General features: G+C 38.0%; 1 protein-coding gene across 2 annotated transcripts in view; it reads right to left on the bottom strand.

The window, feature by feature from the left end:
- Positions 1-4807: 4807 nt before the first annotated feature.
- Positions 4808-17461, bottom strand: part of VIRMA (vir like m6A methyltransferase associated) — a 63446-nt gene continuing 50792 nt past the window's right edge. The window contains exons 17-24 of one of the 2 annotated variants that reach the window (XM_061439350.1): positions 15267-15399; positions 12053-12205; positions 11447-11607; positions 10504-10600; positions 9253-9419; positions 8469-8800; positions 6039-6182; positions 4808-5142 (exon numbers count right to left, since the gene is read on the bottom strand). In XM_061439350.1, the coding sequence (XP_061295334.1) occupies positions 4988-5142; positions 6039-6182; positions 8469-8800; positions 9253-9419; positions 10504-10600; positions 11447-11607; positions 12053-12205; positions 15267-15399 (1342 nt within the window). In that variant the 3' untranslated portion in view covers positions 4808-4987. The remainder of the gene's footprint in view (positions 5143-6038; positions 6183-8468; positions 8801-9252; positions 9420-10503; positions 10601-11446; positions 11608-12052; positions 12206-15266; positions 15400-17461) is intronic. The other variant, XM_061439351.1, reaches the window with a different exon arrangement.

Here is a 17461-nt window from a genome sequence, read left to right as displayed (position 1 = left end):
GCTCCAGACCAAGATCCGTGCGCCCGGCTCTGTACTAGACGGCTGGTCAGTGGGGGAGACCTGCAGGTGTGGCTCGTCAGGACTCGTGTCGGGAGAGAACATTCCCGAACCCCGCTGCTATCATGAGTCTCCAAGCCGAGATGGGCGTCCTGCTGGGGAGCCGGGCGCACCGTCCTCCAGCCAAGCGCACCCGGCTGAAGGCAGGGCGCCTGCCCGACTCAGCACAGCGGCCAAGCTCCGCCAGTCTCAAGGGCAGCGCTGCTGCTGCTGCTGCTGCTAAGTCGCTTCCGTCGTGTCCGACTCTGTGCGACCCCATAGACGGCAGCCCACCAGGCTCCCCGTCCCTGAGATTCTCCAGGCAAGAACACTGGAGTGGGTTGCCATTTCCTCCAATGCATGAAAGTGAAAAATGAAAGTGAAGTCGCTCAGTCATGTCCGACTCTTCGTGACCCCATTGGAGCCCACCAGGGTCCTCCATCCATGGGATTTTCCAGGCAAGAGTACTGGAATGGGGTGCCATTGCCTTCTCCGCAAGGGCAGCGCTATTGCTAAGTCGCTTCAGTCGTATCCGACTCTGTGTGACCCCATAGACGGCCGCCCACCAGGCTTCCCCATCCCTGGGATTCTCCAGGCAAGAACACTGGAGTGGGTTGCCATTTCCTTCTCCAATGCATGAAAGTGAAAAGTGAAAGTGAAGTCGCTCAGTCATGTTCGACCCTCAGCGACCCCATGACTGCAGCCTTCCAGGCTCCTCCATCCATGGGATTTTCCAGGCAAGAGTTCTGAAGTGGGGTGCCATTGCCTTCTCCGCAAGGGCAGCGCAGAGCCTGGCAAATCGTGGCCTTGGGACTGTCCTCAAATCAAGATCTTTAGGCTTATGATGTTGTGTGACACGTTAGTGTGTTGAAAAGCAGTAGTTGTGTGCATGAATCAGCAGCGCGAAGATGGTGGGTGAGTGTGTTACGTAAGTGTGAGCAGAGACCTCGTGGAGTCTGGAGGCTCCAGGGAACCCGAGGGTGACGGAAAGTCCAGCGAAGAGGACCGGCATGGGGTGGGGGAGGGGGTGCAGTGAGAAGGCAAGAAGTCATCCCAAGGCAGCAGTGTCCATCTGGGGTCCTTGTCCTGAAGTCTTCCAGCCCAGAGGTCCCGGGAGCTGCACCATTTTGTGGGCATGCCCACCCTAGTCCTGAGCTGTAATTGGATTATCCGCCCCCAGCCAATGGGGAATGTAGATGAGGTTCAGGAATTAGGGCTGAGAACAGGGGTCTCACAACTGAAACTTGGGAACACATGTTTTCAGCACAAAGTGTTACAATGAATGGAAGGATTTCATGCATTTGTCAAGGAGGGTGTCCCCATGTTGGCAAAACTAGATAATGAATCGGTCTTTTGAATTTAAAGTCTTGGTGAGTAACGTGGACAAACTACAATCTTCGTGTTGGTAGAAGTGCAAAATGGTACAGGCACTATTGAAAACAGTATGGAAAGCCCTAAAAAACTTATAAAAAGAACTACTATATGACCCAGCAGTCCCGCTTCTGTGTATACACTCAAGAATTCAAAGTAAGATCTTGAGCAGGTATTTGTATACCCACATTCATAGCAGCAGCATTATTCATAATAGCCAAGTGGAAGCAACTCTAATGTCTTATTGACAGATGAATAAACAAAATGTGGCATATACATACAATGGAATATTGTTCAGCCTTATACAGAAGGAAATTTTGACATGTATTACACAATGGATGAACATTGTGGACATCATGCTAAATAAAAAAGACAAATGCCACTTATGAGTTACATAGTTAAATTCAGAGACAAAAGAGAAAAATGGTGGGTGCCAGGGGCTGGAGGAAGAAGGGATTCGGAAGCTGTTGTTTAATGGATTTCACATGAGCAAAATGAAAAAAAGGTCCTGGGCTTCCCCGGTGGCGCTAGTGGTAAAGAATCCGCCTGCCAATGCAGCAGACACAAGAGATGCAGGTTCCATCCCTGGGTCGGGAAGATCCTCTGGAGAAGGAAATGGCAACCCACTCCAGTATTCTTGCCTGGAAAATTCCATGGACAGAGGAGCCTGGCAGGCTACAGTCTATAGGGTTGCAAAGAGTCAGACATGACTGAGCACACACACTTAACTCTACACTAAAATGTGGTTAAGATGGCAAATTTTGTGTTTTTTTAAAACACAATTAGTATTTTTTTAATTTTAAAACAAAACATTAAAGAAATTTCTTTAGAAGATGCATCATCTTTGGATCTGTCAGTTTTCCAAGGTAGCAACCAGGTGAAGCTGAAGAGTAGTTTAACGCAGCAGGCCCTCTCCAGAGCCACCACCTCCAACTAAGTCTCCTGGCTTTCTCCCTCGTGCCAAGGCCAAAGTGTCAACTGCCACGCTTCCCCAGTTCTCTCTTCTTCACCTGGTCCTCTTCTCTCATTTCTGTTACTTTCAAGGCCACTGCTAATACTTCAAGAGTTTGCATCCTTTTCTCTAGCTCATGAATTTACAGGATGTTTGTAAGGTCTTGTTCATTACTTCCCAATCTGTCCTTTTAATTTAAAAATAAAGATCACATGCATCTAACTTTTCCATCCTAACTAGTCTTTATACAAACAATTCCAAAGATGTTATGTATGGTCTAACAAGTATAACTGTTAATATCAAGTCTTTTCTTTTGTTCCTTTGGCTATTTTAAACATATACTTACTTCAAAAACTCAATAATAAAATCAGTTTGAAATGTATTAGCTGGATTATTCAAGAATTCCAAGTTGTTCCATGTTCATACACTCACCTACTTACTTTTTAGAAGACGACAAAAAACTACACACACACAAACTTGCTTAGGTGATTTTCTACTAGATTATGAACTTTTGGGGGTTAGAAACTGCATTTTATTCGTCCTTATATTCCCTAGACTGTACTAGGGAACATGGAACACAGCAGACACTTAGAAAACATACTCTTGTTCCTACGTTCTCAATCTCGATGTTTTTGCCATTTTTTTACACTAAGCAATAAAACTAAACTGGACCTAGTGCTGCTTCACACACCCTGATTACTACCAGCAACACCGCTTCTAAATAAAGCATAGCAATATTTCGGAGCATTTTTTTCTCCTTCTTACAAAACAAGTATAAATCATTCTGTCAACTCCTTGTGTTACTAATAGAGTATCTTATCCTCAAAGGTATTTCAAGTTTTTCATTAATTTCTAAACACTAAAACTTCTTCTAAAATCTCTTATGTAAAAAGGTTATACAAATAACATATAAAACTATTCTACCAAAGTACACATAAATCTGACGTTCATTTTTGAAGCTATGAGGTCCTACACACAAATCTAAATGTATACGACAAGAACCATCGCCCAGCACCTATCTGGCTCACTTTTTTTTTTTTTTTGGCTGCACTGGGAGTTCACTGATGCACACAGGCTTTCTCTAGTTGTGGCCAGCGAGGGCTCCTCTCTAGCTGCAGAGTGCAGGCTTCTCACTGTGTTGGCCTCTCTGTTGCAGAGCATGGGCTCGAGAGCATAAGGGTTTCAGTGGTTGTGGAATATGAGCTTAGTTGCCCTCGGGCAAGGACTTAACTCATGTCCCTTACATTGGCCAGCGGATTCTTAACCACTGGACCACCAGGGAGTCCAAGAAATACAACTATTTAAACAATTATTTTTACATATATTTGTGTCAGACATTAGGGACAAACTTCAATTTCTATCCAATGTGAAAAATGTGTATTTAGAGAAGATGAGTTTATTAGTTTCAGGATTAAAAGGGGTTTAGGTTATCTTGGGTTTCTGAGGCCACTAGTTATGAAAAGATTTCCATTATCTTTCATTTAAATATCTTTAGAATTGAGCTTTACTCCAGGGTTTTCCTAGCAAGCAAATTTTCTATTCACTCACAAACAGTTTTGACGAAACAGTGTGATAAAGGGATGGAATGAGACTCATACACTCCTTCATTGTTTATGAGAACTCTATATTTTATGCCAGATTATATAAACTCAGTATGTTATCTCTTGGGAAAAATATGACTATTTTCTCAAAGTGTAAATTTTATTTCTGTATATATAAAGTACAGATTTTATTAGATGTCTGATTCCCGAAATAACAGTATTAGGATGTGCCTTATTTTAGGTTCTAAAAAACTGCATAATAAAATAGTATAAGTAGGTATAAAGCTAAAACACAAAGCACATACGCATTTCTACCTAGCATAAAGGAGAATGTCATGTTTCTTTTTGTACAGCCAAAAGGTTTCCAAAACTGTGCACTCGGTTACCCTAGGAAATTAATAGGTGTGCCACAGGACATTTTAAATTTCTGCGTAGAACACAGCTGTTGCACACGACACAAAATGCTAGCTCGAGGTAGTTTACATCTTCAACATTAGACCGCATCCTTTCCATGACAGTATGTCTTTGCAAAACTGGACTTTCCGCAGTTGAGGTAAGTACTATACAAAAAGCACAGTGGAACAGAATATTGGCAGTGTTTAAGCTGATTCTAAGGTTTGAGAAATTGTGTAGCAACCACAATTAGTTGTGGTCAGGACATAAATTCTTATTGTTTGGACCTAATAGCCTAATAAATGGAATTATTAGACACTTCTTTTGGCCGAGGTATACTGTAATACAACTGAAACAGTAAAGGGTACCGTAAGCTAAGAAAGTATCGAGGACGTCTGTGGTATAGGCGAGATACACACTAAAACAAAACCGTCATTTCACTGTTCATTTTTAACCTAGGAAATTTCCTAAACAGCCATTTAAGAAGAGAACAAAATATATACAAACATACATACAAAGTTTCCATTTTTATTGAAATCTTGTGTTAGGTATCAAACAAAATTTGCTTTCTTCAGATAAAAATATTCTCTCAGATGTATCCAGGTAACTGCTAAGCCTAAATTGGTCCTCCAATGTCTTGTTTTTACTGTCCTTGTGAAATGTTCATATGCACTTAGGATGTTCCCAAGAATATTTATCGTGTAAAGGACCGTACGTGGCGACCTCTACCGCTGCCTCCACTAACAAACTTTCCTCTCGAGCCTCCACTGCCACTATTTGCACTTGCCCAGGAAGGCCCAAGCCCCCCACGACCTCTGGAAGCACGGTCACGAGGGCTTGGGCGGTAGCCTGTAAAAGAAAGAATATGATTTTCAGTTGCAACATCTTTCCCTTTCCCATTATATAAATACAAAGCTGGGACACCACACTCAAACCAAGACTACTGCTTGCTCCTTTTAATATTCAAGTGCAAGTTCTGTGACTGTGTTGAAGACCACTTTAAATCGTTAAATTGTCTAAACCAAGAATTACATCTCAAATAAAGCTATTATTTTAAAAATGTGTATTTGGGACTTCCCTGGCAGTCCAGTGGTTAACAATCTGCGCTTCCACTGCAAGGGCACAGATAGGGGAAATTAAGATCTCCCATGCCTCATGGTGTGGTCCAAAAAAAAAAAGTGCATTTGAAACCAAAAGCTATATCTGACCAGAGAATTTCAGACTTGATATAGGAATGTTTTAGAGGGGAACAAAAGGTTATATATTACATACATAAGATCATCCTGTAACAGAAAAGAAAATAATTGACCCTTGAACAACTCGAGGGTTAATCCAATATAATTTACGTTAGCCCTCATATCCAGAGGTTCCTCTGCATCCTTATTTCAAACCATGAACCATATTTACTGTTAAAAAAAAACCTGCCTATAAAAATGGACAACCCTTGCAGTTCAAACCTGCGTTGTTGAAGAATCAAACTGTATACTCCATGAAGATATCTCAGTTTAGTCAACATGAAACCACTCAGATTATACACACAGTTCAGAATCTAAAATTTTGAGAATTTATACAGAATATGTACACTGGGCACTCACTCACAGACATAAAATTACACAGACTTCAGAATTATATGCCTACATTCTAAAATATTCTCTCCCAGAATGAGAATATATGACATTCAACAATCTGGAAAGGATGATTCGCCTCCCTCCTCCTCAGCAACAGCAAGAAGGAAGAGCGTGTACCTGTGGAACTAAGTGGTCGTAATGGTGGAAGAGGACCCCTGTTAAAATTGCTCTGGCCTCCACGACTTTCATTGTAAGTTCCTCGAGGAGTATTCTGAGCACTCCAACTGGAGCCTCTTGTTCCCTCCCGACGACTGTAGTTTCCTAAACATAGACAACACAATCAAAATGTACTTTTACCACAACTCTTCAACTGGATTAAGGAAGATATGACATGTTTTTCTTAAATTTTCAAAAGCAATGGAAGAGCAAATATGGAATTTTGTACATGAAATACAGGTAAGAGTGGCAGCATTATATACAGTCAGAAGCAGAGGCTCTGGAACCAGACTGCCAGGGTTCAAATACTAGTTCTGCCTGTTATATTTTATGTGTCCTGGTCAGCTAACTGACAAGTTTTCCCTTCTGTTAACTGAGGGTACTAAAAGAATCTACCTCATGAGGCTGATGAGAGTATTATATGTCAAGTGTTTAAAATAGTTCCTAACACAGCTATGTGTTCACTATTACTGTAAATATCTATTATCTTTGGCTCTCATCCTCTCAACTCAAAAGCATGAAAACCTGTCATCATCCACTAGTAGAATATAATTTCTGTAAGTTTATACTGTAGAAATTCAGGTTCTAAAATCTTGAAACATTGAAAATAGATTAAATATAACATTAGGAAGCACGCAGATAAAAGAATCGATGATGAACTACACAGAACAATCTTAAGGGAACTGTTGGTAAGGACAACTGTGAAAATAATGTATGGATATTATTTAGAAAGGATACACACAATTTTCAATGCAAATAGGAAAAAAGTTAGGCAAGACTTTTTTTAAGCTCAACAGTAATTATGTAGTTAATCAAAAGTTAACTTAAAAGAAGATTTTTTTCACAGAAAACAACAAAATTCTGTAAAGTAATTATCCTTTAATTAAAAAATAAATTAATTTTTAAAAAAAGATTTTTTCCCATCCAATAAAGTACTTTGCAAATGGTACCATTGGTCTAGATCTAGCTTAATTATAGCAACAAAAAAATACTTTATTTGAATCACTTCTATTCAACAGTCTAATACTGGTAGAACTCATTAGAAAACATATATTAAATAGTTACCTTTAGCTTAGTCTCCAAAATTTACAAACAGCTTATGACACTTAAGAGCATCAAAACAAACAATCCACTCAAAAAATGGGCAGAAGACCTGGAGAGACATTTCTCCAAAGTGGACATACAGATGTCTGACAGGCATGGAGAAAGATGTTCAGCATCACTAGTTATTAGAGAAATGGAAATCAAAACTACAGTGAGGTATCACCTCATACCAGTCAGAATGGCTGTCATCAAAAAATCCACAAACAACAAATGCTGGAGAGGGTGTGGAGAGAAAGGAACCCCCTACACAGCTGGCGGGAATGTAAACTGGTACAGCCACTATGGAGAACAGCATGGAGGTTCCTTAAAAAGTTGAAAAAGAGCTACCATATGACTCTGCAATGCCATTCCTGGGCATATATCTGGAGAAAAACATGATCTGAAAGGACACGTGCACCCCAATGTTCACTGCAGCACTGTTTACAATAGTTAAGACATGGAAGCAACCTAATTGTCCATCAACAGAGGACTGGATAAAGATGCGGTACGTATGTGTGTACGTGTGTGTGTGCGTGCTAAGTCGCGTCCGATTCTCTGCAACCCTATGGACTACAGCCCTCCAGGCTTCTCTGTCCATGGAATTTTCCAGGCAAGAATACTGGAGTGGGTTGCCGTTTCTTACTCCAAGAGACCTTTCTGACCCAGGGATTGAATCTGTGTCTCCTATATCTTCTGCATTGGCAGGCAGGTCTTTACCACTAGCGCCACCTGGGAAGCCCATACACATACACATACATACATACATATATACATGGTGTGTGTGTGTATACAGATATATACACACACACATACATATACACACATATATACACAATGGAATATTACTGCCATTAAAAGGAGTAAGATAATGCCACCTGCAGCAACATGGATGGAATTAGAGTGTCATACTGAGTGAAGTGAGTCAGACAGAGGAGAAGAAATATTATATCCCCTTATATGGGGAATCTAACAAGAAATGATACAAATGAACTCACTTACAAAACAGGAGACTCAGACTCAGAAAAACAACTTAAGGTTGCGGGGGAGGGACAGTTAGGGACTCTGGGAACGTCATGGACACACTGCTGTATTGAAAATGGATAACCAACAAAGACTTACTATACAGCACATGGAACTCTGCTCCACATTCTGTGCCCGCCTGGATGGGAGAGGGGTTTGGGGGAGGATGGACATATGTATATATGTGGCTGAGTCCCTTTGCTATTCACCTGAAACTACCAAAACATGGTTAAATGGCTACACTCCAGTACAAAATAAAAATTCAAAGTTAAAAAAAAAAGTAGTTACCTTTTGAAGCAGGTGGTGTGAAAAACCTATTCTGACTGTGAAAAGCACCCCGTCCTCCCCGATTGCCTGAAAATCCACCACGAGAGGAGATCTTCTGCGACACTTTGAGTGGCCGTTTTGGTGGTGGTATCCCATCTTGAGGGACCACTTCTTTACTTTCAGCTGCAACAAAGTCATCCACATGCATAGACGGTGGTCTGCTTGTGTTCTGTTTCCTCTGACGAAAAATATCATGGGGTCGTATACCCTGTCCAAAGCCTCCCCTGCCCCTTCCTCTTGGTGGTGGCACAACATGAGCTCGCTTGGCAGGTTCAATGTATTCAGATTTTCCACTATTAAAACAAAAGCATTCCATGAACACCTCTCTTTTACACATTTCCAGCGAAAACATAAGTCAATCTTTGCAATACTGAAAACTGCACTATCAATTATTTCTTATCCTAATCGTGTTAAATTTGCAAATATCCCTGCTACCTTCCAGGGAAACAAGAAAACAAGTGAAGAATGGTACTCAACATTTTACTGATATGACTACAACTTTTAAGAAATAACCCAGTTCACTCTTTTTCAAATCTTCTAAACTCTCATAAAGTCTAATAATATAACAAATGGATCAGGTATGTCCTGGCCAAATTATTATCTTTTAAAAAAATTCAAGATGATATTTATGACTCAAATATTACATCAGTGTCCTTTTCCCTTTAATAGTCACGTGTTTTAAATTACACTAAAATAAATAACCTTACTTGATTCCAATCAAGATCTTCAGCAAAGTATATTTTACCTTGAAGTTATAAAGGTCTCGTGCTTGTGCTTCCCAAGTTTGAATCCTTTAGTTGTCTTGGTTCTTCCAGGAGATGATGGCTCTGACAGAAACGAGCGCTCTAATTCTGAGTGTAAGTCAAAGTCACTACAACATTTTTCAGAGAGCTCAATTAAGTCAACCTTTACCTGCAGTCATAAAAACGAAACAAAATGAAAAACAGACCTTAAATGCAGCATATTCATGCAGCATTATACTTTAAATGTAACTATTAATGTAACATTTGAATATAGCAATTCCAATTTCCTATAAACTATATTTGATTCTCATAAGAAATTACAGGTCAGCCTCTTTCCTTCATCTTTTCAAAAAGCAACACCATTGGTAGTTTAAAAAAAAAAGTCTTAGGAATTCAGCTGCTTTTATTTCAGGGGTTGGGGGTGGGAAGTTAGCATTCTTATTCAAAGGAGGACTATTAGTCTGAGATCTTTGCTGCCTGACAAAGAACTCAGGGTTTCTCTATATAAATTAACAATGGAGTATCTCCAGAACTTTCCAAAAGAATCTGAAATAACACACTCCACAAGCCTTGTACATCACTATGTTATAAAAGAATTCTGTACCACAGATCCCCAAGTTTAATGAATTTAATGAGGTTCCAACCGAAGTCAACTTTCAGAGAATGAAAATTATGTTTAACTTAGGTTTTATCCACATTAATTAAACCTAAAAGACCAAAGTTGTGGCTGCCATCATCCTCCCTAATACATCTATGAGAAGCATAAAACAGACTTCTTTAAAATCTTTGTTTATACTTTTATCTATACAGTATTAAGTTAATGAATGTCAATTCCTGTTCGCACTATATTCCTTTAGCAAATGTCTTTTTACATTTCCCTAAATTAAGAGCAGATACCACAACCTATTCTCCTTAAACCCCAATACAGAAATCCATTATAATTTTGTCAGATACTATTCTCTATCCTACAAATATAAGAAACCAAAGTGCTTCAGAGTACTTATGCAAAAACATGATTTTTCCCTCATTCTCAAATATACAGACCATTAATTAGAAAGAGGCAAAATCAGTACCATAAAAAAAAATAGTCCTGGACACCATTAAGTGGGCATCGGACATAAAAATAGTGCAGTATAATCCTGAGACAGACTTTTGACAGCCATAAAATGTCATCTATTTTAGTGCTAACAACATGCAAAGAAACAAAAAAAACCCAACAATTTTTCCCTAAATATTTAGTAATAAAATTATACCAAATCCAGATCTGTATCAATCTCCTCAGCCTGAAATGGAGTGAACCACATAGATTTCAACTGATCATCCATGACATCAGCTAGCACATATGCAGTTCTAGAATAGAAAAAGTATTTCTTAAAAAGCAGAATTCCAAAATCAAGTATTTTGGCTTAACTTCTAAGTAAAACCTGTGAACAACAGAATTAAAAATATTACCCTCTAAAATATTAGCAAAATTAGCACTTCTAAAAAGACTCCTTCAAAAAACTACTTAAGAATTAAGTATCCTTAAAAACTAGCAACTTGGAAATTAATCCTTTTGTAACAAATTTTGATTTTTCAATAAAATAAAACAGAGACCTAGCTTTCTTTCCAAAAAGCCAAATTTATAACAGTATACCAATGTGCAATTTTTCTAAATTTAGAGAATAATTTCACCACATTAAACACTCATTATCTCTAGAAGGACAGTGCTCCAAAGATCAAGAGGCATAGCCTCTAGACCAGGGATCAGTAAACTATGACTCTATTTGGCCAACTTGCTTTTGAATAGCCTGCAACCTAGGAATGGGTTCCATATTTTTAAAGCTTTTTAAAGAAAACCAAAAGAAACAAGCAAAAAGCTATAGAAGTGTGTGCAGCAGAGACTGAGTGTGGCCTGCAAAGTCTAGATTTTTCTTGCCTAGCCCTCACGTGTGTGCTGCGCTGTGCAGGCTCCTCTGTCCATGGTATTTTCCAGGCAAGAATACTGGAGTGGGCTGCCATTTCCTACTCTAGGGAAATCTTCCTGACCCAAGGGTCAAACTCTGTCTCTAGCATCTCCTGCACTGGCAGGCAGATTCTTTACCACTGTGCCACTTGGGAAGCCCTTACAGAAAATAATTTGCTGGCCTCTTCTAGATCCCAGCCATCTGCATGTTTCCCACTATCTACTCAACCACAAAACACTGCTTGTTTTACCTGTTGTTAAACAGATTCTGGAGAGATTCTGGAGCTGAAAGTACTGGTTCTACATCCTGGTCACCAAGAGGTAGAGGATCACCTGATGACTCTAGCATCTGCTTAAGTCCAACCACACTGTCCAACAGAGAATCCAGACTGTCATCATCTTTTGAATGCTCCTAGATACAAACAAAAGCAGAATAAGAAAATGCAGGTAAAACTTGAACATGTATGCCCATAATCTACTGACTCTTTAGTAGAAAAGGTGGTATTCCATTACTAAGAAATTTGGAACACCATCAAGAAATTAGCACTATTATACATATTAAAGTAAAACAAACGCCAAAAACACTTGCCATTTTATTTCTAAGTAATGGTATCAGGGGGCACTCTGCATTCAAACAATAGATCATTCAAAAAGTACTGCCTTCATGTACTCCTTAAAATTCATAATAGTATGGAGGACTTCACTCCAAATCATTAATTCAGAGCATAAATACCCAACTGAGAGGTCACTATTTTTAAAAGTCACTAGGAAAACTTGTACTAGTCAAATTGAGAAGAAAGTATGTCTTAGGAAGGAGCTGTTTTTGTTTCTGGTTTTTTTGTTTTTCTTTTTTTTACCAAAACAAGCTTCTCTAGTTCAAGGAACAAATTTTCTGGACTTTCTTCTTTGCTTTGTAGAAGCTGTTTTAACTCTGCAGCATTAATACTCATCGTCCGTGCTGAATGAGCTCCCTCTACTTCCATGAGACCACTATCGTCTCCACAACATCCCTGTAAATGTCACACACAAGTTAAATTTGAGAGCAGAGAAATTTGCAAAAATGCTTCCAAAATCTCTCAGATATTTAAGATTGCGGCAATCTTCCCCTCAGTGTTTTGGTTTTTACATCAGTACAAACGGCTGGTTTTAAGAATTAGTCAGCTCAAAGCTGAAACAAGTTTTTCTTTACAACTCACAAAATAAACAGGTAAACACATTTCTCAACAAAAATATCCAATGACAAACACACTGGCACTTGCAGGAAACAGAATATACTAATTGATACTCAAATTAATAAAAATGCTGCTATAACAGCTAAAAATGCTGAACTTCCTTTTCTGGAGACAAGGCAAACAACTAAAGAAAACAGGAACCATATATTTAAGACTATGTGTTGTCTACGGATGTCATAAAGTTATTATTTTCTGCTTTAAAAAATATGCCACACAATAAAGTGAATGTGGGAATGGTGAAAAAAATTCACCACACAAAGCAAATCTCAGTTCATGATGATAAATCCATTCATTGTCACATATGAAAGAAAACTTAAGTAGTTTCAAATTTAACACAGCCCTGTTTTAAACATCTCAACATGAATATCGGTCCCACCAATTCTGATGCAGGACTTAGTATTTTTAAGTTAACAGTAACATTAAAATTCGTTTGTAGCTCCTACCATTTTTCCTTTAACTGGACACATTTCAGTGAAAACTAAATGGAAATTATTCTGCACAGATTTCCACTCAAACTGATACTGTGCCTAGAGCACACTTGCTCCTTTCAGTAAACACTAGACTAAGGAGTCATTTACATGACATTAAGGAACACATGCAATTTTAATGAGAAATTCAATAAACCATATGTCTACAAGGGTTTTACCTGCTCTGTTTGGAAGTGGTGATAAAGGATATGTTGATGATGGTCTACCTTACGCTTAATTTTTTTTTTTTGATGTATGAATTAACAGACTAAATATATTTCATAGAAAGAAGTATATTAATGAGATCACAAATTATCAAGGTATCTCTCTGACTTTTCTCAGTTATTCATACCACTTTAAACAGGTGGGAAGTTCAGTACAGCTGTATCAAAAAGTATTATATATTAAATGTTGGTTGCTCAGTCATGTCCAACTCTTTTGTGACCCCATGGACTACAGCCTGCCAGGCTCCTCTGTCCATGGAGTTCTGCAGGCAAGAATGGTGGAGTGGGTAGCCATTCCCTTCTCCAGGACATCTTTGAACCCAGGTCTCCCATATTGCAGGCAGATTCTTTACCGTCTGAGCCACCAGGGAAACATTATAATGATTATTATTTTTCAAGGTCAGGAAAAGCAGAATAACCAATTTTTTAAAGAGAAAAACTATGAATTAATTAAAATATTTGGAATAAAATTTAAAAATAAAATATTTGGAAGGATACAAAATTTCACCTCTCCCTCCTACCTTGCTTCTTCATTATTATGAACAGAAATTGAACAAAATAAAACACGTTTTAAATTCTTATCTATTATTAAAAACAGCCTTAGAAAATCTAGAGTCAAATTTAGCTTAATTTGAAGATTGCTCTCTCTATATATATACACATACATTACTGTGAAAAGTAGTAAAAGAATTTCTAAGGAGATTTTTTTTAATCTACAAAGTGATTTCAGGAAAATGAAAATTCTATGAAATATATGATACCACTTCAAATCTCCATAATCATTTGTCAAACGCTTTAGCTATTAAACTATAGAAGACACTATGCAATTACACTAGGAAAAATCCAGTAAGACATGGTCTCTGACCTAAGTGACGTTAACACTCAGGTAGTAGAAGAGGAAATGCTAAGTAGGCATATAAATGATCTATAAAAAGAAATCCAGTAATATGATGTGAAGTATACAAAAAGAAAAGTAATATTAACAGGCTTCGAAAATTAGAGTGTGTTAAAATAGGCACTATAAATAGATTACAGTTTGACCAGACAGAAAGAGAGACAGAGAGAAAACAACAAACTAACAGAGGCATGGCCAAGGAGATACACGTAAGTAGAGGAGATTTACGGATGGTGCCTCCCAGTAAGGGAGAAGTGGTTGCAAAAGTAGCTTTTTGCCCTACAGTGAATAGTCTTGAATGCCATGCTAAAAAGTCTGGAATTTATTCTATAGACACCAGAAGTTATTGGAGAGTAGAGTGATATGATCTGCTATCTGCTTTAGGAAGTTATGAACTCATACAGAACTATTCAGAATGTACCAAAGAAGTAAATGCTTGGAAGGAAAAACTGGAAAGAAAGTTGATACAACACTCTGCAAGAAAATATCAATAGACAGCTAAGAGTTATACAAAAACTGAACATAAATTCTGGAGTGGGAAAGGGCAATAAGCCAAACAAAAAATTCACTAGAGGGGCTCAAGAGCAGATTTGAGCTGGCAAAAAAAAAAAAAAAGAATCTGTGAACTTGAACATAGTCAACTGAGATTATCCATTTTAAGGAACAGAAAGGAAAACATGAAGAACCATGTGCACAGCCTCAAAAGATGCTTGTGGAGATACTATCAAGAGTACCAACACAGGCATAATAAAGGGTCTCAGAAGAGGAAGAAAGAGTCAGAATAAATATCTAAAGAAACGGTGACTGAAAACTTTACAAATTTGATGAAAAACATTAATTTACACTTTCAAGAGGCTCAACAAACTCCAAGTAGAACAAACTTAATCCACCCTTAACACATGATCAAGAGCCAAAAACAAAGAATCTTGAAAACAGTGAGAAGTGACTCAACTAATAAAAGATTAACAAGTGATTTATTGTCAAAAACCATGGAAGCCACAACGCAGTAGGAAAACATTTTCAAACAGCTGAAAGAATTAAGAATGATACCTAATAAACTCTACTCTTAACAATCTATTTTTTTTATAAATCAAAAACCCATACTTTTAGTGAGGACATATGAAAAAAATAGAATGTAAGTTCCAAGTTCCAAATAACATCATTCCAAGATATTTTTGAACCCAAGTGATTTTTTTTAACATACATTAAGTTTGTAAATATGAGAAATACCAAATACATATATATACACTTACCATTGTATCAGAATTAAGAATTTGTCTCATAAATTCCAAAAATGAAGATGCAAGTTCACCTGTGTCTTTACTAAATGTGCTGACCACTCGTTTCAGTAAACTATGCAGAGCATTACTATTTTTCCTTAAAGAACTGTAAATAAAGAAAATAGAGAGGCAATGTTTTAAAATTTGAGCGTATAAGTCTGGCATGAGAAATGAACGATCTCAGTTCAGACAAACAAAATTTAGTAAATTAAAATGTTACATTTCAAGAAATGTAAAAACGTACTTTGGTTTATCTGTCATACAAACCATGTAAGAAAGCATTTCTTTTTATAGTTGATACCTCCTTTTAAAGAAGATAGACTTCATAAGGGTGTCTCTCATAGCTCTGGTGGTAAGGAATCCACCTGCAATGCAGGAGGTCCAGGTCTGCTCCCTGAGTTAAGAGGAGAGGCCTGACAGGCTACAGTCCATGTGGTCACACAGAGCTGGACACAACGGGCATGCATGTACACAAACGTCAAAAACACAGAAAGAAAAAAACTCCCCCAAATAACAAAGCTACAAAACTTAGCAAATAAATTCACAGGTTCCTTTTTGAACACTTTTTTATAACCTGGGGATTTCTCTAACATAAGGAAGTTATAGCTGTCTTGAAAGCCTGCTGCTGCTGCTGCTAAGTCACTTCAGTCGTGTCCGACTCTGTGCGACTCCATAGATGGCAGCCCACCAGGTTCCGCCGTCCCTGGGATTCTCCAGGCAAAAGTACTGGAGTGGTACTTTTGCGCCATCACCTTCTCCGCTTGAAAGCCTAATTTATATAATAACTACAAAGAATGATTATCTTCATGACAGTGTAATCTGACAGAAAGAAATCAAAGGTATCAAGTAAGCATCAGTAAACTTTTTATGTAAAGGGCCTAACGATAAATTATTTTAGGCTTTACAGGGTTATACAGAACTCAATCTGCCCTCTATACAGAATAGTGGTCTCAGTCACAGCTACTCAATGGCTAACGTAGTGGGAAACCATCTGTAGACAACACATAAATATTGACTACGTTCCAATAAACGCTGGATTTGGCCTGTGGCCCACAATTTACCATCCTCTTATAGAGAGGTTTCAGTGTAAGAAATAATCATGCTATGTGTCCAAAACCATGACAATACATAATCCTGCTAAAATTATGCATTTATATAGTTCTTAGTTGATCAAAATAAAATTTCAAGACTTGGATAAAGCAATACAAAATGGAGAAAGATAAGACTCGTGCTCATGAGAACTTTATAAAATAATGAAACAGACAAAGCACAATAAACAGGAATGAGATTAAACATAGAGATAGTACAATCAACGGAAAAAGCTTAGGTTAAAAATTGGATTATACCAATTACTAGCCTTATAACTTTAAGAGAATGAGCCTTATTTAGATGGCCTATCAAAAACTAGGGTCCACTGCATACCCTTTAGAATGTCTACAATTAAAAAAGTAAACTAGCAATACTAAAATCTGGTATTTTGTCACTCAACTTGTAGTGAAGTTGTCTATAAAAGGGTAGCACACTAGACTGCTGGGGTGATGGCTTTGCATGGAAATGTGATAATAGATACATAACGGTCAAAATCCACACAACTGTATATCACAAAACATGGATGAGGTTACAAAGAAAGGGGGAAAGTTAGAATCCACCCTCTGACACTGTATTAGAAACAAAATACTTGTATGGACTCATCTTTTAAAATATATACATACAATAAATAGGTGGGGAAAAAAATGTAGATTTTTTTGGTAAATGCATGAGTTAGGACACATATATTTCCCAGCCCTAGTCAACGAGAAAAACCAAAATTAGTGATGTAAGTTGAACAACAAAATAAATAACGACATACTGTTCAATTAGTACACAACAAAAAAACTTAATGTCCACAAGTCTATATGGATATAAATACCCAAATAAGTAAATAAATGGGGAAAAGTGATGAATTCATCCTTACAGAGGATAATTAAGTGAAAAAGGAATAAGAAAAATAGGAAATCACTCTTAAAACACCATGGGCTTCCCCTGATGGCTCAGCTGGTAAAGAACCCGCCTGCCAAAGGAGGAGACATAGGAGACACCAGCTTGATCCCTGGGTCGGGAAGATCCCCTGGAGAAGGAAATAGCAATCCACTCCAGTATTCTTTCCTGGAAAAATCCATGGACAGAGG

The sequence above is a fragment of the Bos javanicus genome, chromosome 14, assembly GCF_032452875.1.
Source record: "Bos javanicus breed banteng chromosome 14, ARS-OSU_banteng_1.0, whole genome shotgun sequence".
Taxonomy (NCBI): Eukaryota; Metazoa; Chordata; class Mammalia; order Artiodactyla; family Bovidae; genus Bos; species Bos javanicus.
The sequence above is the reverse complement of the archived record's forward strand: the minus strand, read 5'-3'. Positions and strand labels throughout refer to the sequence as shown.